Genomic DNA, 26,897 nt, shown 5'->3' with positions numbered 1-26,897 from the left:
GCGCCCAGCTTCGCACCCTCTGTGCTGAACTGAAGCTGACCACAGAGATCCCTGGTCCAGCCCTGCCATCGCCAGCGATTTTACACCACCTCTGCCGGCTGCAGCACCCTGTGAGCACCCGAGTGCCCGCACCCACAGGGAGATGCTGACCTGGCTCCAGACAGGACGACAGTGCTCTAATCCTCCTCGTTTTAGCATGACTAAAAAGGCATCAGCCTTTCCACAAGCTTTGTGTTTCTATGAGATGCCCTTTCTGTGAGTTTTTTGCCTCTACGAGATGTTTTCTTCCAAGTGAGTTGTATCCAAGGGCCTCTGGCAGCGGCTGTGCTGGGCTTATGCCTGATTTCTTGTGAGAAAGTGCCATCCCGTGGCTTGTGAGGTCCTTGCTGCTTCCAGTCTGAGAACCACAGTCAGGCAAAGCCCCTTCAGACCATTATAATCCCTGTGCCATAGCCCAGCTGCGCTGCAGTACAGCCCATTGCCAACCTCCTGCCCTCCCTCACCCCCTGCCCATGAAGTATTCCAGCAGTCAAACCCAATTGCAACAGTCCAGCTCACCCATCTTCATTACTTTCTGCCGTCCTTGTAGTTTTACACTGGCACTTAGTACTTTTTACCCGTTCATTATAATTTTGGGGGTACAACTACTGTTATTTGTCACTGTTAACAAGGTCTGGCAGAAAGCCCAGGAACTGGAAGTCAGAGAACACATTAGTTGTTTTTTGTTTTTAAATCACCACCCTGCTGCCTGGGGGTCCCACAGACATTCACCTCAAACCAGAACTGCTGCCACCAGGACCCATGACATGACCACGGGCAGAAGGATCCTGCCCCAAGCTTTCAATGCTAGGAAATAACAGACTTCTGGTACACTGGCCCAAAAGCTCAAAGCTGTACAACTGGGCAAATTTTGTCTTCCCAGCTCAAGCCAGTCCAGGTCCTGAATATTAGCAGAAACCATGCACATTTAGGCGTAATCATAGCAATTATTTTCTCAGCCCATATTTCTTTAGCTTATAAACTCTAGTCAGTGTATATAAACTTGAACAATAAAAATCTCTATTCAAACAGCTGAGCCATATCTTTTGTGTATTAGTTTTTCAACAACAGCACTGTGTTTATAGTGACAACAGGTCTAGCAAGACAAAACCCAGATGTGGTTTTATCCAGGAGTCACTCCATTCACTACCTTGAGAAAGAGATGAAGGTCCCAATAACGATTCTTCGGAAAACTTACAAGAGAGATGTCTTTCATACTTATTTAGAAACCACAGGGATCTCGACACAGCAGGCTCAGCAGGACACCACAAGGGAGCTGCCATGTTTGTGAAGCCCCAGATACCAGTGGTTTGTTGGACTACTCGATTATCTCAGATAAAAGTATTAAGTCCAAGTTCAGGAGCAGCTATCTTCCCCTCCTTAGTAAAAGAGTCTGTGGGTAGGCCTTTAGTTTTCCTTAACCAGGCCTTCTTGCATGCTTTTTGATGATCTTCTAAGAGCTTTGCCTGGTTTGCCTGACACTGAGCTATAGTAGACGCCTCATGTGCCTCCTTCTGGTTTCCTGTCAGAAGCCTGAACCCGCCGTCAGTCTGGACAGCACATGCACAGAAGGGCTTCTTTCCCCCGTAAACTGCTTCATTTTTCATTTGTGCCATCCTTGCATGTGTTGATTTGATCAGTTCAGAAGTTGTACAGGGATTGCTAAGCTGACCCCGCTCTTCAGGGAGAGGAGTGACTTCACCGTGACCACCATGAGCTTTCTTTTCCTGTAGCAAACCACCACATGCCTTGGGACGTACAATGCATGGAGCAGGAATGGAGGAACTCACAGTGGGTCCATGCAAAGAATTTTTCAGTTTGAGCCGCAGCATTTTGGTTTCGAAGGGTGTAGAAATTCTTTTCATAGTCAGAGAATCACTGCGAGATCTCACACGTTGGAGCCGGGCTGTCTGATCCTTTTTGTGCTGCAGAGGGGTTATGTATATTTGCCTTTTTTCAAGGTGTCGTTGCTGATGCAGCGGAGCTTGCCATGCTTTCCCAGTTGCTATAGGAGGCTTTGTACTGGAGCGGGCAAAGGACGACTTGCAGCTCTTCTGCAGCATGTTGAGAGTTAAGAGGAACTTGTAAGAGGACACTGGATAATATGAGTCCTTTTTCTTTTTGTGCTGCAGAATGGCTTCTGCCATGTCAGGATGTTCAGGTACACAGACAGGAGTGCCATATTCAGATGTGCCATCTGTTTTCAAAAACAAAACAACACTGAACGTAACTGGACACAAGGACATTACCTGTGATCACTGTTGGCAGGGCAGTACTCTGAGTAAGACCAGGGATGGGTGCTGGGTTGATGGGCATACAGACAGTCCAAGTTTATCTACAGGACAGGCAGTGTAGGCAACACACCAACAAAGCCCATTTCAGCTTGTTCATCTTTAGCCTTACCAGCAACACTGTCAGCACCTGAGGTAATTCTGCCTTGGTGACCTGAGGAGTGTTCATTGCCATAGTCTGTACAGGCCAAACAAAAGGCTGTAATTCTGTAATACAAGTTTTATTTATGTGGAGATGCCAGGTATCCACCTCGTTTGAAGCTATAGTTTCTAAGAAGAATGAGGTTTCTCCACCACTACTTCCCATGCACCCCTTTCTTGTCCTACAGTTTGTGCACTGGGAAAAGGCTTCAAGAAAAGACTGTTCCTGGTAGAAATCTGAAAAAGCTAACATCCAAGAACAACTTTGAACTACTACTACTCAGAGCTGCATTTGAGTTGGAAGTCACAAGGCACGCTTCACAGTCTAGCTTTAATGTCTGAAGTGATGTCAGGAGTGACCTGTGGTGTCTAACAGACACATTGGGATGGACTGTGTAATTATGCCATCATCAACTAAGAAATAAGTGGAGATTTAACAAAGATTGTACAGCACTCAGTGCCATAGCCTCACCATAGCAGTTAATTTGTCCCATTGCAAAGCAAAGTCGTGCTGTTTGTATATCATTGCTTGGCTGTTACGGCTAACCTGGTTAATTGAAGCTTCTGCCATCTGGAAATGTATTTCAGAGAACATTAAGTTACAGTTTGGAAAGGCAGAATACAGTGAAACAGACTAGTCATAGCACAGCCTGAGTTGGAAGGGACCAACAAGGACCCTCGAGTCCAACTCCTGGCTCCACACAGAACCACCCAGAAACCAACCCCTACATCTGAGAGCGGTGTCCAAGCACTTCTTGAACTCCAGCAGGCTCAGTGCCATGCCCACTGCCCTGGGGAGCCTGTTCCAGTGCCTAAGCACCCTCTTACACCCAGCCTGACCCTCCCCTGTCCCAGCTCCATGCCGTTCCCTCGGGTCCTGTCGCTGTCCCCAGAGAGCAGAGCTCAGCGCCTGCCCCTCCGCTCCCCTCGTGAGGGAGCTGCAGGCCGCCATGAGGCCTCCCCTCGGCCTGCTCTGCTCTGGGCTGAACAAACCCAGGGACCTCAGCTGCTCCTCATACGTCTTCCCCTCTAGACCCCTCACCATCTTTGTAGACCTCCTTTGGAAGCTCTCCAAGAGTTTTGTGTCCTTCTTAGATTGGGGTGCCCAGAACTGCACCCAGCACTCAAGGCGAGGCCACAGCAGAGCAGGACAACCCCTTCCCTCCTTTCAGTGTCTGTCAAACTCTAAGAACCAACAGATTCTGAATTTAAAACCTGGGAGAAACTAAGTTTAGGAGAGAAATGCCATGTGACCAAGAACCACGTTTGTGATCTCAGTGCTATCATTTTCAAATTCTAGGTTGACGTTGCTGGCAACAATGGGACAATTTCCACATGTAATATTTTCAGCAGGATTTTCTGAGTAGCTGCTGTCTATAAATACTAAATACCTGAACATATTTTGTACAGAATTCTCCTGCACATGATAAAGATATCAAAAACAGAATAAGGATATGGCAAAAAAAAAAAAAGCCTGGACACCAGAGAACTAGGCTTTATATTTGGAGTTGATCACTTTTCCTATTTGATTGATCTAAAGCAGTTTTTGCAGACTCTGCAAATGATCTGTTTTACCACTGCAAACCTTTCATCCAAAATGGCTTTGTTTTCTAGAGGTGGCTACCTTTTGTTTAATCCATTTATCCATCTTAGGTACACTTACTTGAAGAACCACTGCCCTACCTAGCTGTGACAAGTTCTTACCAGCACCTGCCAGGATCCTTGCTGAACATGCTCTCACTGGCCGTCCCAAAGCAAAAGCATGGGGCTGTTGGTTACCAGGAATGAAAAGCTCCTGCTGTTGCTGTGCCTGAACGTGGAGAGTCCTTGTGCTCTCAAGCAAATGCTCCTGTTGCTTGCATGTTGCTGTTTTTTTCAGTTCATCGTAGAGAGCTAGAAAACAAAAGAATACATCATCTCTAAGCTTTGCTGGTGCTAAAAATAATATCTTCAAAACTGATGAGATTTCAAGCCTCTGGTTACTGCTTTGCCTTTTATCACAGTTTCTGAAGGTATAAGTGTTAGAACTAATCCACAAGTATTTGAATTCAGAGATGACAGCAAATACTGATTTTTAAAAAGTATTAATTGCATGTATACACAATCCACATTTTTGCCCCTAAAATTAAAATATTCCATTCCCTCTTTCTGCAAACTGTACATCTTGCACCAAGTACAGCTGTATCGAGGTAGCTGGCATTTGATGATATTAAAACTTTCTCAGCCCATCAGTTCATCTGCAACATACAGTTTGATCACAGAACTGGAGAACTGTGGTACTGTATTAAGTATCTACTGATTTCTAAAAACTACATCATATTACAATGTAAAAGGTGCCTCCTTATGTGCAATTGCATTTCCCAGCAATGGCAGATTCTGGATGCAGGCGTCCAGTGCCTTTCTGGGGACTTTAATAAATAACTCAAGCACTGAATCAATGGCATGTTTCCATGCACACCAGCTGTAAGAACATGAATAATAGCATTGAAGTATTACTTAGTTGAAAAAATGACAACTATTGTCTTAAGTGTGCTGAATTTATACCAAACCTCTCTAAAAGTGCAAAGGTTTTCCTAAAGCCTAGAAACAACAGAACCGTTGAAATGCAATCTACCCAAATGTACTTTAAAAAAGTGGAAAGTCTGACTATTGATTAGGATGAAGGCACTGGGTACTTGAAACTATTTCTAACGCATTTCAGGAAGCAAAGTTGGTGCATTGCAAAGGCTGAATGTAGTACTTTGAGGCACTCCACAGTGTTTTGGCAGGCGGCCGCGGATCAAGCAAGACAGCATGCGCTGGTCAGCATCTCGCGTCTGCAGAGCGAGGCGATGCATCCGGCCGACGACGTGGCACTTGGTTTGCTGGGAATGAGACAGTGCTCTGCTCAGAGGACAGGTCTCCTGCTTTTCCTTCCGCACCATCTCTCGGTCAGCAGCTAGGGTATAGTCCCACCTGACATCCTCAAACTGGAACATCAGCAGGCTACTGGGTGCATTGATCAACATCCTGGAGAAGGAAAGAGAAAGCTCGTCAAAGCAGAGGTATCATTAACACAGCAGATATTACCTAAAGGGCCCATTTGCTTGTGTGTAATACAAAACCTGAGTGTAATTAAACAGAATTGAGATAACAATCACTCCCCTTTAGGGAAGGGAAAAGCATTAGCGCTTAGTCCCATCAATCAGATGCTGTACTTTTAACTCACAGTCTGCATGAGCTCAGTGGCGCTCTTCTCATTTCTCTCTACAAACAACTTCATTTAAAAATAATTAGGATGAAAGTTAGTGAAATTAATGAAATAATTAGGATGAAAGTGTCCCAACAGCGGAGTTACATCAGTGTAATGCCAAAAGAAATTGTAGGTATCATATTATCAGGGACATTTAAACCTGAATTTGATGGGTGCCCTGGGTCTGGCTGAGATGGAGTTAGTTTTCTTCCTAGCAGCCTACCTAGTGCTGTGTTTGAGAGTTGCAACCAAAACAGCGTTACTAACACACCATTGTTTTAAGCTATCACCTACACAGGAGTTGGGAACCACCCTTAGTTTAGAGGTGTGGGCCTGAAGGAACCTGGAAGGGTTTTCCATCAGGGGGCAGGTAAAGGCTTTGTCAGACCTTGGCCTGATTATTCAATGTCTTAAGAAATTTGGGTTCTGAAGGCGACTTTACAGTTGGGTTTTTGTCTTAAATAGTATAGAAACAGAAATGTATAGTCTGCTGAATGGATTAAGCGAATAATTTTCAACCATTTTTAATAAGAATAAATTAGTTACCAAAGCGGTCCATAAGCATTAGAGTCCTTTAAACCTTATTTGTTAGACAGAGAGTAGAAGGAAAAATACATAATTCCTTAAATTACAGCATAATTTGGTAAAGAGACTGGTTACAAGTTTTGTCACCAACCTGTTTCCTGCAACACAGAAAGATATTGGTTCCCCTCTGCTACTGGCCATCAACACTTTCAGGCAGCTTCCAGTCAGGTAGTTAAATATACGAATCTTTCCATCAGCACAGCCACTGACAACTCTGAGATAGAGAAACTCCAGAGACAGAACTTCCCTAAAAACACAACATGCAACTGTCGGTATGATCGTCATGCCTTCACAGGGAGACAAGATCAGCTACCTCGTCTTGCAGGAGATGCAGTGGCCTGCCTCCATAACAAGCCAAAAAAAAAAAAAAAAAAGCAAAAAGCAGCGATCAAGATATTTAAAAACTTAGTAATAAAGTTCTTCATAATTTTGAAGATGACCAAAATGACCGCACCCAAACAAACAACCAATGCATCCTCAGAGCAACAATGGTGGTTATGGCTATCTATTCCATTTTAAGTTTCATTTTCATGTCTAGGAAAGTGAATGAAAACACTAAGATGCTACAGTTTTCACAGATCTACAAAATGACATCATACACAGTTGGTAGGGTTCAGCAAGTAACGCAGCCACTGCAAACGAATACAGCATCTCTTCTTGACCAGTTAGCATGACATCCAGTTGATTACAGGTCGGGATCCTTGAAGTTTTGGACTACACGCTGTCACTGTCTTAAGTCACCCCTGCTTGTGAGCCAGTGGCTGTGTGTTTGCATTTTAGGTTGTTAGGGCACAAACTTTGTTTATAACTACGGATTGCCTGACACTTTTTAAGATGACTGTTGAAAGAGCCTCTTTCAAGTTCTAGGACTGACAACTAAGCTATTTTGTGTTGCTATAAGGGAAAGTTTGTTTTTTTACAGTGTGCTGTTGAATACACCTTCAAACACACCGATACCTACTTTGGGTGGCGGAAGGCCGTGAGGCATCTCTTAAGGTCTCCCACCATGCTCCATCCCAAGGCGTATCCATCAGAGCTTCCTGTGACGAGATGCCACCGATCAAAGGACAAGCACTTCACTGGGCCTTGGTGCCCTTCCAATATCTGAGAGTAAAAGAAATACATGCAACGCTGTCAGCAGTCTGGATGTAAACATGCCAAGAGATCTTACGGCACTCAATACCATCCTCATATACTATATTGTTGCTTTATCAGGTGTTACTGCAATATACCAATATACCCTGGGGATAACTGCATTACTTTGACAGTCCCTTAAAAGTAATATTCTGGGCTTGTTGCTGATGAGTTTCCATCATCATTACATAAGCTCAGTAGATGCTGGTGCACCGGGATATTTGTGATCTACTGGGTGTTCACACCAAAAGAGTGGGCTGCCCTGACCGTGGTGGAAGGGGCACCTCCAGCCCTAAAAGCTGTTAGTTAAACCCTCCCACTCTGCTCTCAGGTTCTGAATGTTCCTACAAGAGCAGACAGATGCATCTACAAAGATTAAATAATGAATGCATTTAAATGTAAGACAAATCAAAACCCAGATTACAATTTAGTTGTTTGAAAATCAGTTTTTAATACTATTCTTTTATCTATAATCCTGCAGTTCATTAGCTTAGACTGTTTTGTCCTTTTATTTTTTAAGAAAGTCTTTAGAACAAGAAAAAGTCTATGATAAAATAGTACGGATGATTTTTGATAGTTTAGCATAAAGTTATCTTCCTAAGAAACTTACTTTGACCAGAGCGCCTGTATCAGCAAGCCAGACTTTCACCAGCCCTCTGTCACAGCCGCTGACAACATGGATCCCATCCATTTTAACAACACAAACAACATCGTTGTGTTTTAGAGTCTTGAGACATACCCCACTATCCAAGTTCCACACTGTTAGGATTAAAGGGGAGAAATATTAGAAGTTTTCCCCAATGGTATGTTTTTTCTGAGCGCAATATGAATTAAAAGATGCTACTGGAATTACAGCTGCACCTTGTACCTGCAGCTCTGCTTGGAGCCAGGTGCTGACTTAAAGACTGCAATTACATAGCAAAATTCTTAAATACAAAGCCCTGAGATGGCACATCCTTTTAATTCTTAATCTGTAAGCAAGTAACAAGGCAACCTTTGGCAAAGCTGCAAGCTGATACCACTCTCCCAAGACTGGCCCTACAGCCACAAAGCCATTAAATCCAAATAAAAGCAACAGTTATAAGCATCTGCAGTGACACAGGGACCTTGCGTGTGCGTATGTCCCCAGCTTAGATTGTTCAGGACGCAGTAATACAAGACGCTAAAATTCACCCTCTGATTTATACACTTGTTTTCAGACTCACACTGCACCCCACTACTCCCAGGTGCTCAGCCCATTTGTTGCTGCCATTTGCCCTTGTCTGGGCAGCTCCCCTTGGCTCTCACCTTTCACCATCCCATCTCTGGCTCCTGACACAAGCCTCCTTTCATGCACATCCAAGCAGATGATTGTCCCCCAGTGACCATTAAAGATTTTCATGCAAGCACCACTGTATATATCCCAGCATCTACACAGTAAGGACCAGAAAGGGAAACCAGCAATTAACAACTTGATTGATGACTTATTTCCTACTTAACAGGCCCAGCTCATCTCACATCCATGCCAGGTCAAAATCAGGAGACAGCCCACTGAGGTAATGAGGGATTCAGAACAATCAAGTCAGGCTTAGTGTTAAATTTTTACATTTAGTTTGTTTATCTACCTCCAAATTGCCTGGAAATGTGTAGTTGGATTTCACCTCTGGCATGGCTACTTTCAATTAACCTTCAAAAGCAGAGCTTTACAGATAAGGTTATTTCTTTACTGGCCAGTGCCAAGATGATTTCTGTTGACTTTTTCTTGAGAATTCAAGCATGCACTTGAACAAACAGCCCTCTTGGGGAGGGGAAGGGCAGGCAGGACAGAGCCTGAATCGCTACAGCTCTTTCCCTTGTTGTTAAATCCTGTCTTTGAGGAAGACGTACGCTTGCCATGCCAGAGCTGTAGAGCTTTTCACCCCTCATCACAACACTCTTGAGATTCAGTGATAAATAAGATGTAGCAGCTGCTCATCTCCACTCCTCGTGTCAACACACAGGAGGTACCAAGACTTCTGTAGCGTCATGGAGAAACTGGTACTGACCTCAGCAGGGCCAGAACCTCACTGCAGGCACCTATTAGACACATACCTGGTGTTTGAAGATACAGGGATACACAGGTTATAAGAAAGTATCTCCCTATTTTATCATTCAGTATCAGGTGAAACTGGAAAACAGTAGTTCTATGGGGGACGTGTTTCATTATCAGCTTTCCTCTCTGTAGTACTCTAATGAAAGTGATGGGAAGGAGGATTCATAAAGATTGGGGTGGTTAAGCTCCATTTTTCATGGGGATGGTAGCTGAGGCACAGTCCCAGGGCAGCTCACCTGATGCTGAGGTCGAAGCTTGCACTAAAAACAAACCCTTTCTTCTCATCAAGGAGCAGTGCTTTGATGCTTCCAGCATGGCCAGAGAGCAGAGGTGGCACTTCTCTCATTGCTGATGTATCAAAAAACCTCACTTTTCGGTCTGTAGAGCCAATGGCTACCAAGTCGCCACTGCTGTAGTGAATTACTCTGTTTTGGTCTGATCTGGATAAGAAACAGTGATTGATGTGAGCATTCACCAGTTAACAAGGTCTAGAGGGGCTCGATACTGAGAGGTCCTCGAAGAGCAACTTGGTGGGCAATCTGCTTCAGGAGGCAGATCCTTTGCAGGGCACCACAACCAGGCCCCTAGTTCTGCAGACCCAGGTTTGTATCTGGAGGGTAAGCTTTAAGAAGGGCAGGGGCTCCTCCCAGCCCCGTATCCCTTGTGATACTCCATAGATCCTAATCCTTGCACCATCAAAAGTGACTGACCTTAATATCTTTATAAAAAATGGATTCGATACTGAGGGTTGTTCATCAATGACACTGAGACCCTCCTCCAGCCATACATGCCCACAAAAGGATTGCAAGGAACAGGACAAGATTTCAGAAGCCAATGTTTGGCTCTACAGGGGTACTGCAGGAAGCAGCCGGGCACAGCCTGCGTACCGGTCAGTGAGGACACGAATATTGTAGGAGCCACAGAAAACATTCCTCTCTTCCAGCTGGATCGTGTCAGTTTGCAGATCATGATAGGCTGCCTGCAGATTGTCCTCTTCCTCCTCCTCTTTCTCCTGATGGAAAGAGAAATAGGGAAGTATTACTCAGGGTGAAGGGGAATACAGCATTACTCCACAGCATTAGCCAATATCATCCACCGCTTGCTCCCCAACAAGACCAATAGAGACAGAAAGTGTCAGTAAGGAACACCCAGCGTGCAGAAACTCCCTGGTTAGCAGAAAAACAAGGGTTGTTATCCTTGCCTTGTTCAGTAGCAGTAGTGGAAGCCTTGACACCTGCACTCTTTATCTTTTGGGATAAAGGCCACATCCCTGTGCCCAGCCTTGCCAGTGCCATGGGGGGCAGCATTAGGACAAGGTAGAATTTCCTTCTGGGCATGGCTGGTGGCTCCCTCCTGTGCAAGAAGGGGCTGAGCATGCATTGGTGCTTATGAACTGCTTGCAACTGTGCAAACCAGAAGAGCAAACTAAGTCCAAATTCACAGTGCTGTCTTCCAAGACCACCATGTCCTCCTTCCTCCCCAAATGCTGAGATGTGAAAAGCCATGAAAGGCAGACCACCTCCAACATACCTTTGTTTTACCTTCACAGCTGCGGTGTTTCATTTCAATGACGTGTCCCTCTTCATTTAATTGGGGAATTGTCACATTGACTATTTTAGCATAGTTGGAAACTGCTCCCCTAGGGCGCAACCCCTAGAATAAACCAGCAGAGGCAACGTAGTCACTGCAGAGCCCACACACATGGACTTTACCTTTACTCTTGCTTTGTCTGAGACAGGTCTATACTAACCAGGGCAAACCTTTCTTCCCAGCTTTGCTTTACTGCATCCCAACCACTATCTCTGACTTCCCAAAAAGAAGCTTGGCATTTCCTTCTTCCATGTGGAGCAAATAAAGCTCATTGGGCAGAGCTACAATGAGTCCCTACGGCAGCTAGAACAATCTCCACTAGTTCCTGCAAGTCCAATATTGGCATTTGTGACCAAACTTGGTTTACTTGATTAAGAATTCTTGATTTTGATCCATTTTTTACAGTTACAGGCTCCCTAAAGGTCAGTAAAGGCTATTCTGTTGTGCTTGTGACTGTATGAACATCTAGCCTAGTTTTGCAGATGGAAGGAGGAACAGGGTGAAGCTGGGAGGTAGCCTCCCAAAAAGGCACCTCCATCTAATGGTCTGAGCAACAACAGCAAAAAAAAATTAAGTGTGTAGTAATGGCAGAAGTCCAGGCACCATACCTGCAAACACCGGATCTTCTCCTGTACTAAGCCTTGACATACATGCTCCCTCTCGACTTCTTTCACCAGAAAAGCCCAGTATCTATTCACAGCAGCACAAGCTTTAAGGGATTTTTGATCCAAAAGCCCTGAGAAATTAAGAGGACAGAGTAGTGAACCCCTACCCATGTCAGAGGTCATCTGTGACCCTTAGAGGAAACCATCCTTGGAAAATTAGGGAAGCTTTACCCAGGATGTACTGGGAGAGGTAAACTGGCAGGCAGAGAATGAAGTCCTTGTACTTGACATGAGAGAGTGACTGGAGGGATGCAGGAGGCACGGTGACATCTCCATGGGCTAAGGATTCAGGAGGTGAGGCAGGTGCTGCATTCAGGCCCGCTTGGATGAGGCACTTGGTGTTTCGGGGCCAGAAGCACACTGCTGGCATTTGACGACCTAGAACACAGCAGAATTGACAGCCTTATAAGTGCTTGAGCTTCAGTGGCCACTAACTGTACTGTTGGTAGGAATACAGCCTAACAGTTTTCTCCTTACAAATGAGATATTTCCCCTCTTCCACCTCTGCTACAGCAGTCATCAGCACAGGAAGGTGTCTGTCCTAGACTTAAGGGAGAATATCAAAACAGCCTTATGCCAAGGACATAGATTTTTTTTTTTTTTCTGGGAAGAGTAGTGGACTCTTCCTTTAGCTGTTAGATTTCCTCTAATAAAAATAGGATTTTTATCATGACAGTGCAGCAGGAAACTTCTCTGTTGTCCCCAAGACGATGGAAAGGCTAATACAGCTAATGCCCTTCACCCTACCGCTAGTTTTTTCTCGTGTCCACATCTACCGCTAGCATCTTTGCCAACCTGCAGCTCCCCATAGTGTACAGCTGTCCTTGTTTTGAGGTGCAGCACCATACACAGTGCTAGGCTGTAGAATTCAGCTTGTGCTGATGGAACACCTTAAACCTAAGTGAAGACCTTGCTGTCCTCAGTGGGCAAAAGGAGGCACACCATCTTTCCTTATCTCTAGGAGCATGGTCTCTGCTGAAAGACCACCTCCTTCTGCATGTCACTTCTTTGGACTTTCCAGAAAAGTGTTGCCATGCTTTTTTCCCCACCCTCCAAAACACTCAGTGGTACCTGCAGTACCAAGCTGGGCAATTCCTGTGGATGCACTTTGACTTTCATGGCGTGCAGAAGTGCCAGCAGGCTGGAGTGGAAGTGGCATCGGGGAGCCGGACTGAGGACGACTGCTGATTCTACAGCTTCTTGGGGATTCAGGAGATGATCCATCTGTACCTTCTTCCTCTGGAATAAAGCAGCATAGAGCAGAACCTTGCAGTCACAGTAGGCATAGAGGTGAATTAGGGGACTGCAGAAGTTAGAGTAGCATATTAAGCAGCTAACAGGTAAATCACACAGTATTATTCATTCCATCCCTTCTACCTACGCAGATTTAGCCCCTTCAGCGCTTTCTTTAGCACGGTTATCGTGCCTTAGAACATTCAGCTCGCAACCGCCCCTCCCGAGACGTGCTGCCCACAGCAATTCCTCCCGGGAGGTTTTTCCATCTCCCACTCCCCACCGCAGGCTGGGGTCCTCCTCCCGCAGGCGACCACCCAGGACGATGAGCCGGGGGCAGCCGCCAGCCCTGAGCCCCCTCTGGCCCTGGGGTTTCTCCCCACAGCTTCACCCCCTCGCAGCCCGCAGCTGGAAGGATCAGAGACCCCAAAAACGCGGCGCTAGTGGTGTGAGGCAAATAAAGCCACACCAAGGGCTGCGGGACCCGGGCTGCTAGCAGCAGCCGGAGAGGGGAGAGCAGCACCGACGGGGATGCCCGGCGCCCACCTCGGAGCCCCCCACCCCAACCCCGCCCGCTGCCAACCGAGGGGACCGGGGCGGCTCCCAGGGGCCGGCCCCGTCCCCCCGCAGCGGCTCCGGGCCTCGCTCACCCGCGGGGCCCCGCTGCCGAGGCCGGGCCGGGCCGCGGCCCCCCCGCCGCGCCGCCGCCATCTCGGGCGGCCCCGCCGCGGCTGCCAGGCGACCGCCGCCGCCTCCCGGCCCCGCAGGCCGCGGGGGGGGCCCGGCCCCGGCGCTTCCCTGCCCGGCTCCAGGGAACGCGGTGGGGGGCCCTGAAGCCCCCCCCTCGGCTGCCAAGGGGCGCAAACGGGTGTCAGGAGGGAGGGGACGGCCCCTGGGTGCCGCCTGGGGTCTGGTTCCTCTTCGGTTTTAGCACACGCTGAAGCGCCGCCGACACCAAGCACAGGGTGGGCAGAAGGGATCCAGGGGGTGTTTGGGAAGCAGCTCTGTAAAGGCACTTTGTTGGCTTTGTTGGGCCAAAAACACGTTACCAAGCTTCCCCAGGTTGAAGGAAGACTTCATTTAACGATCCCATGAGTTAAAAACACACGCAGAATAAAAGCCGTTGCATCCATTGTTTGGGAGAAGGCGGGAGGGCTGAGGTAGGAAGGCAGGAGGGCTGAGCTGCACAGAGCAGGCAGCACAGCGCTGCGCCTCCCCGAGGGCTCACCCCGCAGGGATGGAGGCACAGGGAGCCCCTCACACCCAGGGGCTCTCCCTGCACCCCCCAGCTCTCCCACTTACCGCGGGCAGGAGGCCCCATAGGCCGGGCACACAACGCTTGTGACCAGGCAGCAAGTCCTGGAGGGGCTTCAGGCCTGGTGCACGCAGAGCGAATGTGCCCCGTGGAGACAGCGATCTTGGGGTTGCCATCCCACAAACACCGCTGCGGTCACGTTCACTGTGCAGGATTTTAACGTGCCTCCTTGGAGGAACAAAGAGCCCAGCCTCAGCAGTTCCCCCGTGCAGGTTGTTTTCCTGCAGCAAATCCACCGCTTGTCACCAGTACTGAGCACAGCAACGGGTGCCTCTGCGTGCTTGCTGGTCTCAACCGAAGCCTGGAGCCCCCTGCTGCAGAGATCACAACCCCACCTGCAGAGGGACAGTTCCCTCCCTCGTGCACAGAAATGCTCCTTTTACAGTGCTACCTGGGAAATAATTACGTATTATTTTTGCATCCACTGGGGACGGCGGCACCCCTCACCCTTGGGAAGTGCTGCCCTGGGGTGGAAGAAGCCCACGGCACCCCCAAGCAGCACCCACCCCTGACCTCACCTGTCCCAGAGCAAGCAGCCGCATCTCCCCACAGTAGGTCTCCTGCCAGCCCCTCTCCCTGCAGGAGCACCCCAGCAAGGCAAAGCCCACCAAAGCCAGCCCTGAGGCCCCAGAAAAACACCCCTACGCTGGTCCCTGCCCCTCTGCAGTAAACCTAGCCCCCTTCCTGGGAGCTTGCCCTGCTCTGCCACTTTCTTCCAAAAACCCCTGAAATGAGATCACAGCTGCACACAGCCGAGCCACACCCGAGGCTGTTTGCCAGAGGTAAATACTGCTGTGAAGGCCATCGGAGAAGGACAACCCAGCAGCACGCTGGCTTGCTTATCTGCTCTGCTCTCCCACGCTCTCCTGAACCACAACAGGTCTGGGCTGTGAATCAGCCCTTTTACTAGGAGCAGGTGCTCCTTCCCCAGCTGCAACCATTTTCCTCGAGCTCGGCTACCTGCCCGGGACCCCCCATAGCCAGAGGCTGGGGGTTCATGTTCTGAAGCAAGCAGTAAACTCCTGAGATACCTAAGATCCATTTGCACTTTAAAGCCACATTGGCAAATCAGCTGTAACCAACTGAATGTTGTCCTGGCTCAATCCATCCTGGGATATGCAAAAAAAAAAAAAAAAAAAAAGTTGGAAGACGGGAAAGATGAAGACACCCCCAGAACGGACGTGCAGCTGAAGTCCCGTACCTGGGAGGTTTGGGGTGGGAGGACCGGGATGCAGCAGGAAGCGCCCTGCTTTCCTGGGGCTGGCCGGGGACTCTGCGGCACAGCGCCCGAAGAAACCATTTGAGGTGCCCGGCTGTGCAGTGCTGTGATGTGTGTGAGCCTGGGCAGGGTGTGCATGCAACCCACTCATTTTTCCCTTGAATAGGGATTTAAAGAAAAATACCTCTTCTTTAAAGTCCCAATGTTTCCTTATAAAGACTATAGTGTGCCTGGTGGCTGCCAACTCAATCCCTCATTGCATTGTAGGGTTAGCTAAAAGTGTGGGTCCCCCTAAGAAGAAAGGAGTGACTTTGGTGCAAATTCTTTTTGCTTCCCACGCTCAGCACCCCTCTCCTACAGCACATTCCCCCCACTCATCCTCTTTTATGTTATGGTTGACAAGTGGTAGCTTGCAAGGGTTTCATCACGGTGCATTGCGGTTGCTCACGCAGTGCTGTGAAGGGCAGTGAAGGCTGAGCACCACCACCCTTACACCAAGAGGCACCCCAAGTGTCCTCACGAACACCAACACCCAGTCACAATGACTGTTTTTATTGCAGAAGCTTCCAATCCCTCCCCAAAATCAGGTGCTGCCCCACTGAGCTCTGGGAGCTCCGGGCAGCATGAGGAGATGAGGTTCAAGCAGAGCCGATAGATGCAGGGGAGGAAAACCAGTCCTGGTGGCACCGGGACAGGAACGGGTAGGTCAGGGGGCCAGGACGCCCAAGGCCTGGTGGCAGGGCTGGGATATGGCTCCTGGAGGAGCAGGAGCTCGAGGCCACCTCCTGCTTGTGGCTGCTGCCGTGGTGCTCAGGTCTGCACTGCTCGCTCTGCTCTGGGGTGAAGCGACGGCCCCGTCCTCCTCCCTGCCAGGACCATCCGCTCAAGGGCATGTACGCCGTATGGCGAAGAACGTGCCCGGTATCGCTTTCCTCTCTATCTTCCGCCACAGGGTGAATAAATCCGTCTCCTTGGACGCCGTGGTGAGCTGGAAGGTGAAGCTCTGCAGCAGCGTCGTGAGGAAGAGGAAGAGCTCCATCCGGGCCAGCGCCTCTCCTGGGCACATCCGCTTCCCTGGGGGGCACAGAGAGTGGGAAAATGAGCAGGGGCTGATGGCTTCGGCCAGTGCTTGAGGGAATCACTGCATTTGGGGGAAAAGGGATGGGTAAGGAGCCCAAATCAAGGTGGGTGCCGGCCAAGGTGCAGCTCTTTCATCCGGAGCAGACCCAGGCACCGCAGCAGCATTCACCTGCTGAAAAAGCCATGAAGGCCTCGCACTTCCTGAAGTTGCCCTTCTCATCCAAGAAGTGGCCTGGGTCAACTTCTTTGGGGTTCTCCCACTGGGTTGGGTCCATGTGCACTGAAGAAAACAGCGGAATAATGGCTGTGTCCTGCGAGAGAGGGGACAGGAGAGGAGGGACGTCAGCACCGCGGCACAGGGCTCTGCCGAGCTGAGTGCGCAGCGAGGAGCAGCTGGGGTGCAGGGGTGCTCCCCAAAGCCCACCCACATCCCACAGCTGGAAACAGCCCCGAGTGATGGCTCTGCCCTACAAACTGTGCAGGCACAGTGCGGCCGGGTCACGACCATGAGAAGGAAATTAGCCCTGGAGTTATTCCCAGCGAGGTCTCAGAGCCCTCTCACTGCACAAAGCCCGAAGGAGGGAGGCGTCCCCCCTGGGGGGAGCTGGCACAAGGGCAGATCTCATTCCAGCCCCACTGCCGTCCCCCCATGGAGGTGCAGAGCACCCAGGGCCACCACAGCACCTTGGGGATGGTGTGGCCCCTGAACTCCACATCCTGCGTCGTCATGCGAGGGAAGTTCTCGATGCCGGCCCGCTGGATGCGCTGCAGCTCATGGATCGCCGCGTTGGTGTAGGGCATCCTCTGCTTGTCCTCCATGCGGGGCGCGCGGCCGGGGCCCACCACCGCGTCGATCTCCTCCTGGACCTTGGCTGGGGATAAAGGAGGTGCAGAGCTGCGGTGCTTTCCCTGCAAGGCCCCCGCTGATTTCTCCCTGGCCTCACACTAGGGCTACAGCACAAGCTGGCAGAGGGGGAGGAGGCTGGAGTGACCCCTTGTAGGGACCAGAATTAGGGCCTCTGTCCGCAGAGCTGCCAGGATCGGGTGGGATCGAAGCTTCTCGTGGGCCAGCCCAGGCCATCCCTGCAGCCAGGGACGGGGAGGAGAGGGGAGGCCGGCAGGCACCGGGAGCTGGTGCCCAGAGCCCCCTGTCTGCCTGCATCTGCCCTAATGGCTCTCACTTTGGGTGGCCACACCAAGTTTTTGGGCAGTTTTGGTCTCTCTCTGGGTGGGCTGGGGCTCTGCCTGCCCCCTGCCTGCACTGCGCAGGGAACGGCCGCGTTTTGCTGCCCTTACCTTGAATGTGGGGGAACTTGGCCAGCACCAAGATGAAGAAGACCAGGGTGTTGCTGGTGGTCACCGTCCCGGCACCAAAGAGGCTGAATACTGACATGACCAAGTCCTCGTCACTGTACATTTTCTCCACGCTGCTCCTCTCCTGCAAGGGTGCAAGAGGGAGGGAATTCAGCCCAGTCCGGGTGATTTTCCCAGCTCCGGAGCACAACCCTTGGCCCCAGGCAGGCACGGAGGGCCGGGGAGGAGCTGAAATGAGCCCTGGCACCAACCCTGGGGGCCTCCCTTGGGCTGTCACCAGGGGTTAAGCCCCCCTGGGAACTGCCTCCGGCACCACAACCCTTTGCACCAGCTCTACCTTTTCTGCTTTCATAAGGAAGCAGTCGATGTAGTCCCGGGGGGAGCTGGGGTCCAGCGTCTGCCTGTGCTGCTCGACCTGCTCTCGGATGTAGCCCTTCAGGTTCTCGCACTTGGCCAGGACTTTCCTGTGCGGCCCCGGCAGGCGGAGCAGGACGCTGGGGAAGATGTTGTAGACCTGCAGCCAGAGAGGCACAGGAGGGCTCGGTGCCTGGCCGGAGCCCCCCGCACCTTCCCTCTGCCCCATCCAAGGCAGCTCAAAGCCGAGGAGCATCCCTCGGCTGCTGGGCACAGCAGGGGCACGTACTATGGCAATGGGGGAGACGAAGAAGCTGACAAAATTCCCGATCATGTCCAGCAGCTTCAGAAAGGCCGTGTCGCTGTAGCTGAAGTGGCTCCCGAAGATGACGGAGCAGATCACGTTGCCCACTGCGTGCCTGAACACCATCGTGGGCTCAAAGGCTTCTCCTGCAGCGACAGAAGGGGCCGGAAAGACATCGGAAAGTCAACAGCTGTTTATCTGCTCTGACACAGAACGTGCCCTTCGAGCGCTTTCTCGTAGCTCTGAGCCCTGGGTGACCGCTGGGTCTCAGAGCAGCGGAGCCGTGGGCTGCTCAGCCTGCCTGCCTGATCCTAAATCCCTGCTCGGAGCTGGGGGGAGGGAGGCAGGGACACCCCCAGGCGCTGTGGGCTCCCACTGCTGTACCCCAGGGGCTCAGGGGCTGCAGGGACAGCACCGTGCTTCACACCCAGCCTCTACCTGCCCTGCTCTTGCCTACGATCAGCAAGAGCCAGAGGAGGAGGGGGAAGAAGTTTGGCTCTGTCGGAGAGGAGCACATCACCCCGATAAACCCCGTGGCACCAGGGCACTGGTATTGGTGCATTCTCAGAAACTTAGTTTCCTATTTCTGTCCTTTTGCCATGAAATGTTCCTCGGTGGTCCCCCACCACGTGCGCCAGTTCAGGAGCGGGATCTCCCACCCTTATCTCTGAGCCGCGACCATCCCGATGGGACCAAGTCCCTCCGTGAGGATCACCCACACCAGCCACTGCACGCAGCCCCGGGGACCACCCCTGTCCCGTGTTGCGTGTCCCCCGGGGCAGGCAGGACCCACGTCACCTTCGAGGCTCGCCAGCAGCTCCACGAGGTGCTGGGCCTCCTGCTGCACCCGCTGCGACATGGAGCTCTTCCCCATCCCGAAGTCCCGCAGGGTGCTGAGCGTGAACCTCCGCAGCTCCCGCCACTTCTTCTCGTTCTTGGTGATGATACCTGGGGGGAGGCGACGGAGACGGCTCGTCTGCCTGCCCCGTGGCTGCTCTGAGACCCTCTGCTCTCAGCCCACCCGAGGAGCCGTCGGGTGCTGCAGTAGGGACATCCCCGGTGTGCACAGCATCCTTGAGAGGCTGAGGATCTCAGAACAAAGCTGGAAGCCTGTACTGATGGCTAGCAAGAATTAATACTGTCCTCAGACAAGAGAACTAATAGATGGAGGGGTTTTCAGGGTGGGAAAGTGTAAATGAGAGGTGCAGGGTGCTGAGTCCCTCCCTCCCCACGGCACAGCCGGCTGCCATCGGGGCCTTCTGCCCACCCAGCGAACAACGAAGCGTGCGCAAGCCCAGCCACCCACCGTAGTCGTTCGACAGATGCGCCATGAGGGGGATTTCGGGTCTGCCTCCGAACTCCTCGGCGTGGCCCAGCAGAGCATCCTTCACCGCCCCGTACCCGCAGAGCACTACCGCCGGCGTGCGCCCCAGCCAGACGGTGAAGACGGGGCCGTACCTGCGGCTGAGCTGGGGACGGGGGGAAAGCGGCCGTGAGCGAGGGCTGCAGCCCTCAGCCCTTCATTGCGTCGTGTCCCACCTCCGAGCATCGTCCCCGCACGCAGCGGGGCGGCGCTGGAAGGGGCAGCGGCACGGCTCAGCCGGAGGATTAGGGTCACTGCGCGGGGCCTGCCAGCGGAGCAGGAAGCCCGAGAGCGGTGCTGGTTGTGCTCAAAAATGCGGGGATTTTGGCTCGTCTGGCAGAGCAGGAAAGGGAAAGAAGAGGAAGGAGAAGAGAAAAGAGAGAAAAGAAAGGGGGGAAAGCGGTCACCCGTGTGACCCCCTTTGGTTTGGCGTGCGACGTGGATGCTTTTGGCGGGGGCAGCAGGGAGCTGCGAGCTGCTCTCTTACCTTCTCGTAGCTCTGGTGAAGCGGCAGGACGTCTTTTTGCCACAGGTTGCCCAGAATGGGCCACGGGGCAGGTCCCGGAGGCAGCCGGCTGCTCCTCCGATCGCTGCTCCGCACCAGGAGGCAGAGGATGGAGAGGAGGAGGAGGAGGATGGGCAGCAGCACCCCGGCCACCCCAGCTTCCATCCTCACCCAGTGCCGCCGAGCAAGGAGAAAATCAGGAGATTCCCTTCTAGGGAAAAACCAGGAGTGAGCAGCGAGGAGCCCAGCTCTGCCTCCCACACCCTTCCCGGCACCCTATATAGGCACAGCCCTCCCCGTGTCCCCGGGGCTGTCCCCAGGGTCAGTGACACGGAAACGCTGCTTCCCCCCGGCCAGGTGAGACCCGGGGCTCCGTGTCGCAACGCGGGGCCGGGCGGGCTGCAGGGCAGCGTGGACACGGTGCAGAGCCCTGGCACCTCCCCGGCAAAGCCCCCAGCCCATCGCCAGGTCATTGCTCTTCTTGGGGCTGCCTTGCTCAGTGCTGCAGTGACCGGGGGGGACGTTTCGTAACGGGGAACTGAGGCTGCCCCAGCTTGGCAGAGCCCAGGAGCTGGCTGTACTTCCCTGCTCTTGTAGGGTTTTGCTTGGGGCTGGGTGGGAATTTCCCACAGAGCTTATTTTGGGTGGAAAATGGGTCAGTCCGGGGGTGGGGGAAGAGTTCTCTGAAAGATTTTGGGTTTGCACTCGTTTTTACCCAAGGAGGAACGTCAGTCCAGGATGCCGTGGCTGTTGCAGGTGTGGGGTTAACTGTCCATGGGCTCCTCCGGCTTCTTTGGGTCTCCTCCAGGGACAGGGTTCAGCCTGGGTTTGGGCACCTTGCTCTGACACGAGCACATCTGGCAGCACACCACGCCTCCGGCCAGCAGCTCTTGCAGCCCTTGGCTGAGCGAGCTCATCACAAGCCAGGTGCCGGCAAAGGGTGCAGTTCCTCCTGGAGGACAGCGCTGGAGGAAAAGAGGGAGGATTTTGACTTGCAGCAGTCCCTGCGACGGAAGGAGACCCTCAGCAGAGGGCACTGAGTGACATTCGCTGAGAGGAGCCTGATCTGATGCTTGCCCACAGCAGAGGCAGGCAGCACAGCGAGCCAGGACTGCGATCGGCCGACAGAACCAGGCAGGAGCCCTGCTCCGCACCTCAGGGCCGTGCGGCAGGTTCGCAGGTGTCAGGCTGGCAGCCGGGGATGCTCAGCACCGCCGGCAGTGCCTGGGCTCCCGGCCGCTCTCCTGCGGCCGCAGGTCACCCCAGGGGTCAGACAGTCAGCGTCCGTCTGTCCGTGCCACCCCCCTGGACGCCGCACAGCCCTGGGCACGGTGCCTGCACGTGGGGAACTTTGCCCGGGGGCTGATGTCACGTCTGTCTTTGGCACAGGGGTGAACAGCCTCGCGGTGGCTTGCGCGGCTTTTCCAGTAGCAGCCCAACAATAGGGAGGACTCATGGAACAACAGAACAGGAACAGCCCCGGGAGCGAGGCGAACTGCAGTGTAAATCCAATGGGAAGCTCCCTCTCCTGGGGGCAGCGCTCGGACACAGCCACGGCCACCAGTGATGTTCCAGTGCAGCTCCTCCTCATTGCATTTCTGGAGTACGAATGCCTCTCTTGCAACAAAAATCATCAGTATATCGTGTTTGACTGACAAAAGAGAGAAAATGAATGAATCACCCCGAGTGAGTGGTGCCAAGGCACCAGAAAAACAACAAGAGAAAGCTCCCAGAGATGAGGAAACTTTGCATTTTTGAGCAGCTTCCTGAAACTTTGCTCTAAGTTTCTCTCCATAATCTGCAAAATAAGTTAAGCCCAAAGGCCCGCCGGGCAGTGTCAGTATCTCAGGTGTAAAAAAATAAAGGAAAGTTAGAAATTGTCAGCTACACTTTTGGCAGCTAAACGCCACTTTGAAGAAAGCTCCCTGGGGAAGAGCACGGAGGGGCTCTGGTGCAGCCAGACCCAACGTGACCCCAAAGCACTTCATATGGGCCCAAAAGCTTTGGTGCTTTTCTCTTTCTAGTGATTTTCTTACAAGGGCTTTTGGGGAGCAGGGTCTGTAGGGAAGCCGACTGCTGCAGGGCTTTGGGATCCCTTCTGGAGCACTCCATGGGACTTTTCTGCCCCCAAGCCTAAAATAGTAGGAAAGGGCCAGATAAAAATTCCCATGGGCTGAACAATGTGACATAGCCAAAAAAAGCACTTTTCAAAAAGAAAAAAAAAATCCTCTTAGAGATTGCCAGGGACTTGGGATTTCATTTCAAAGCCCTGTTGCTGGGTCAGACCTGGCTCTATCTCCAGGGCAGCTTCAAGGAATTAGGAGAAATGTTTGTGGGGTGTTCTCCAGCGCAGGTGTGTAATTGGAAGAGCTGCAGTTGGAGGCAAGCGCAGCGACTCGGGAGCGAGAGGAGATGGCTCCGGTTAAATGAAGAAGTCAGTAACGTCTGGGTTATTAGATCCGGGGAGATCTGCCGGAGGAGATCACGGCGGCTGTTCCCATCCCGTAGTCGGCGTCGTGCTGCAGCGGGGAGGCGCGGGGCACGTCCCGTGTCACGGGGAGCAGGACGGGGAGCGGAGCCATGGCACAGCCAGGAATGGGGGCTCACGGCCACAGATCCGGGGCTGGAGCCCCCCGGGGGCACCTGGCCAAGGCGCTGCGCACAGGGCTGGCACTGGAGGCTCCGGGCCACGTCTGGTTGGGATGTGATGTCCCTGAGGAAGGAGTCTGCACAGCCTGGGCTGCCTGTTCCCCTGTCTGACCTCCCTCGCAGCAAAACAGCCGTGCAAAACAGCCGTGCAAAACCCCGCCTTGGTTAGAAGCGAAGCTTTGGCTTCCCCTGACCTCACGCACCGCTTTGGCTCTGCCAGCTCAGGGTAAGCCGTCACACTACATACACTAAGGCAATTAATATCACCCTAATGCGATTTTCCCCTGCCAGCAGCCCAAAGCCTGGGCGCGCTGGAGATGCTCTGCTCACCTTGGGGCCTCGGCTGTGCAGAGCAGAGCGAACGTGAAACCAGCTGCAAACCACGTTAGTGCCTCCTCTGCCCCTCTGCAGGCACGGGGCTGCAAAACCGCAGCTGAGCTGGTGTTTCTGGTCGCTCCGAAGGACACAGCAGCACTCACTGCGTCGGAGTTTGGCTGTAATTATAGGGTGAGCATCATCTGTAACTGCCTGCGCTCCATCCTGCCGCTCCCTTCACCCTCCGGGGGTCTCCGCTGGGCTTTGCTCAGGAGCACCCAGCCCAGGCCGTGGCTGTGGCCGTCCTCCCAGCCACCTTCCTGGCGCTCAGGCAGCGAGGTGAGGCGATTCCCGCTGGCACTGAAGGAATGTCACCGCCGCCTGGCTCCCAGCACACCGCAGTTTGAATTTTAACAGGGCGGTAATGGGGTGACTGCTCAGCTGCAGCAAGGGGAGCAGAGCACGATCCAGGCATTGGGAGCAGGGTAATGGTTAATTGGTTAATTGCGGGCTGCCAGGCATCACTTTGCTGGTTAAAAAAAAAAAAAAAAAAAGACATTTTGCCCATTAATCAGCATTTGCACAAGAGAAAAGCAAAGGCAGGCTTTGTTTGAGCTGCCCTGCAGGATTGATCACACTCCAAAGCGGTGCCCATCAAAGCGGGCACGCCCTGGAGGCTGCTTGCAGCGGGTGTGAAGATGGCACAAATATCAAATGTCTGCTGCTGCGTGGCCTGAGAGGCACCCATAACGCGTGGTGCTGGCCCGCGGGGTGCACCCACGTGCTGCCACATGGGAGCGGATGAAGTGAGCGGAGGAATTACCTGCTGGAGGAAAAGCAGCACTGCTGCAGGAGATGAGCCCCAGCTCCCAGGTTATGCCCGAGCCTAAAAATGTGATTAAACTTGGAATCAGCCCCTGCCTCCCCGACCGGGCACGGGGCGAGGGCGGCCGTGGCCGATGTGCTCGGTGTCTCCTGCGCAGGCTCCGTTTGCTCAGTTCCACGGCACTAGTCCCTCCCTGAAGCTCCCCGGAGAACAGGGAATTATGCACTGCTTCTGCTGGCTCTGGAGGAAGGAGGGAGGGCGCAGCTCACGCCGGAGTCGTGCTTTCTGTGCCCCAGTTCTGCCCAGTAAGGGACCAGCCGCTGTCCCTGCCCCACCAGTGGCACGCATGGTCACGCCTGGCTTGCTCCTCACGGGCAGTTGCTCTTGGTTATTAACACGGCTTTATTTTTAACTAAGAGGATGCAGCTTTCTGGGGTGGGCTCAGAGGGAGCAAATCTTGAGCTGTGCCCATGGAAAACCAGCCGCCCCTTGCCATGCTCCCATTTTCTGGTTTATGGGTATGGGGACAATGTTAGCGAGTTCTTAAGAAAATCATTTAAAAAATGTAAAATACATGGCGTTTCTCAGTTATAACAGAGGTGCAGGCTGCAGTGCCTTGAAACCTTTCTGTCCTGCTGTTCACTGTTCCTGCAATAATCATGGAGAAAAAAAAAGTCCCCCCCTTCTCCTGTGCCACCGTGCAAACACACCGTGTCCTTACCAAGGGCCCGCTGCCTCCGTTCCTTTTGCCTTGTGCATATGTGTATTTACCATATCTATAAAGCTCGTTGCAATATGTTAATTCCAGGAAGGGGAAAAAATAGCACTTGCACTCAACTTGGTGCTTAAACCTTCCCCAGCACGTCTGTCAAGGTGGGGAGAGATCACTGCGAGCGGAGGGTCCCAGGGCTGTGCGGGGAGCCAGGGGGCTGCCTGTCGGGGACGGGATGTCCCTGCGGCCGGGATGTGACGTGCCCTGGGGACACGGAGAACCTCCACTGAGGGCTTTCCAGCCCTGGCTGGAAATGCGAACACCCTCGTCTGCATTTCTGTAACGGGGAAAACGTCCTGGGAATTGGGCTCTGGAAGCAGCCCTCTCCCAGGGGCTTTAATCCTGGCTCCTGTGGCACGGCCGGTGGCACGCGGGATTTCTGCAGGAACGATGCAGGAGGGGAACGAGGAGCTGGACCCACGCCATCACTCCCCACCCGCCCAGAGAGGGGCTGCTCGGGTGCCACAGGGCTCGGCACGGAGCCAGGGCAGCAGCAGATGGCTGCGGGGTGCAGCGGGGCCAGGCGGGCACCGCGGGCTGGGCACGGCGGCGTGGCCGAGCCCTGCTGCCTGGGGACGTGCTCTGCCAGCGCCTCTCCATGCCGGAGGGTGCGGGTGGTTATTCACACTTGTACGAGAATGAAGCCGAGAGCTGATCCCGGTGCCAGCTGGGTTTGGGGAGCAGGCAGAGGGAAAAGGCTTGTGCCCCAGGGCAGGGACCCGCAGGCAGCCCAGGCACAGGGGCCAGCAAGACCCGAGCAGAGTCTCGGTGGGATGCGGCATTTGCTCGTGGAACATTTTAGTGGCAGGTTGGTCACTGAGGGGCAGAGGTGGGTCGGGGGGGCCTGTGCTGGACCTGTGGGTGCGGGCAACTGGGACAGTGCCCTGTTCTCGCTGGGGCTGTTAGCCATTGTATTGTTTTCCACTAAAATGGGTTGCTTTGATGCTAATTGGCTGTGACCAATCTGGGCCAGCACTATCTGGTCTTGGAGGTTCAACAGCGCCGAGCTGTTGTCACCCCAGGGTGGCCCCCCCTCCTCCTTTTGCCACGCCAGGAAAATGCTGCAATTAAATGTGGAAAAATAAGAGGAAAGAAGGAGCCTGCACCAGCTGATGCCAGGGGAGATGCCAGGAGGTCCCTGGCTGCAAAACATTCCTGGATTAAGGCAGGTTGTGCCCTGCCATGAACCGAAAGCATCACAGCAGCAGCCTCTGCCCGAACTGCCTTCAGCATAAATCTTCTCAAAGCGGAACGAGGAATCCTGGAGGCACCCAAAACCTGACTCTAGAAATACCCTGGCAGGCAGAGGAGCCTGGAGAAGAAAGCAGGAGGGATTTGCTTCTAGAAATCAGGGAGTTCCTATGTGGCAAGCCTGCTTGGAAGGGCTCAGATACGGGGGAAGAAATCCAGCTTCCCACTCCTCCTAAATCCCAGGGGTGCTTTGGAAGACTCAGCGCTGGGGAGCATGCGCCCCCTCCTTGCACTTGTATGGGAACGAAGCACGCACAGAGCTGCAGCCTGCATCCCCGAAACGAGGGCGATCCCTTTTGGTCCTTGCCCTCCTGCCCCGGGGGTCCCCGCTGCCTGCCCGGGGACAGCCCCGAACCTCGGCCCTGAGGTGACACAAACGCCCGTGGATCCGGGGACACGGGCATGGGGAAATAGGGGAAAATCCCTGCAGGTGGCAGGCTCTGGTTCGTGTGGGGTGCATGGGGCAGCACGTGGGGCTGTGGCCGTCAGCACCCGGCCCTCAGCGTGGAAATTACATCGGCTTAGGAGTGAATAAAGCCACCGGGAAGAATCCTACAGATTTTGCACAAAAATGGTAACGGGGGCGGGGGAAGGGAGGAAGGAAGGACCGTTGTTTGGCAAACACCCTCAGCCCACAAGCCTGGAAATG

General features: G+C 52.9%; 2 protein-coding genes across 14 annotated transcripts; both read right to left on the bottom strand.

The window, feature by feature from the left end:
* Positions 1-122: 122 nt before the first annotated feature.
* Positions 123-15,354, bottom strand: FBXW10B (F-box and WD repeat domain containing 10B). Of its 13 annotated transcripts, none has more exons than XM_083804872.1 (16): positions 14,815-15,353; positions 13,632-14,687; positions 12,820-12,987; positions 11,920-12,126; positions 11,692-11,819; positions 11,024-11,146; positions 10,381-10,505; positions 9,730-9,933; positions 8,710-8,831; positions 8,033-8,181; positions 7,250-7,392; positions 6,380-6,535; positions 5,427-5,480; positions 5,212-5,354; positions 4,176-4,364; positions 123-2,236 (listed from the first exon to the last, which is right to left on the bottom strand). In XM_083804872.1, exons 2-16 carry the CDS (start codon positions 13,690-13,692, stop codon positions 1,371-1,373), a joined length of 2,838 nt encoding a protein of 945 aa, XP_083660998.1. In that variant the 5' UTR covers positions 13,693-14,687; positions 14,815-15,353; the 3' UTR covers positions 123-1,370. The 13 variants fall into 13 exon arrangements, 12 of the variants coding, with proteins under 12 accessions (XP_083660998.1, XP_083660996.1, XP_083660991.1 ...); XR_014573904.1 differs by adding an exon at positions 2,944-3,042 and having other exon boundaries at positions 2,100-2,236; positions 5,212-5,480; positions 14,815-15,350; XM_083804870.1 differs by having other exon boundaries at positions 5,212-5,480; positions 12,829-12,987; positions 14,815-15,354.
* A 693-nt stretch (positions 15,355-16,047) lies between these two features.
* Positions 16,048-23,952, bottom strand: LOC310883876 (cytochrome P450 2C16-like). Its single transcript, XM_083804885.1, has 10 exons — positions 21,151-23,952; positions 20,418-20,646; positions 19,874-20,036; positions 19,366-19,515; positions 18,553-18,713; positions 18,247-18,423; positions 17,892-18,033; positions 17,280-17,467; positions 16,765-16,906; positions 16,048-16,589 (listed from the first exon to the last, which is right to left on the bottom strand). Exons 2-10 carry the CDS (start codon positions 20,598-20,600, stop codon positions 16,399-16,401), a joined length of 1,497 nt encoding a protein of 498 aa, XP_083661011.1. The 5' UTR covers positions 20,601-20,646; positions 21,151-23,952; the 3' UTR covers positions 16,048-16,398.
* Positions 23,953-26,897: the final 2,945 nt, after the last annotated feature.

The sequence above is a fragment of the Anser anser genome, assembly GCF_964211835.1.
Source record: "Anser anser genome assembly, chromosome: 19".
Lineage (NCBI taxonomy): Eukaryota > Metazoa > Chordata > Aves > Anseriformes > Anatidae > Anser > Anser anser.
Note: the sequence above shows the minus strand (reverse complement) of the source record. Positions and strands in the feature narration are given on the sequence as shown.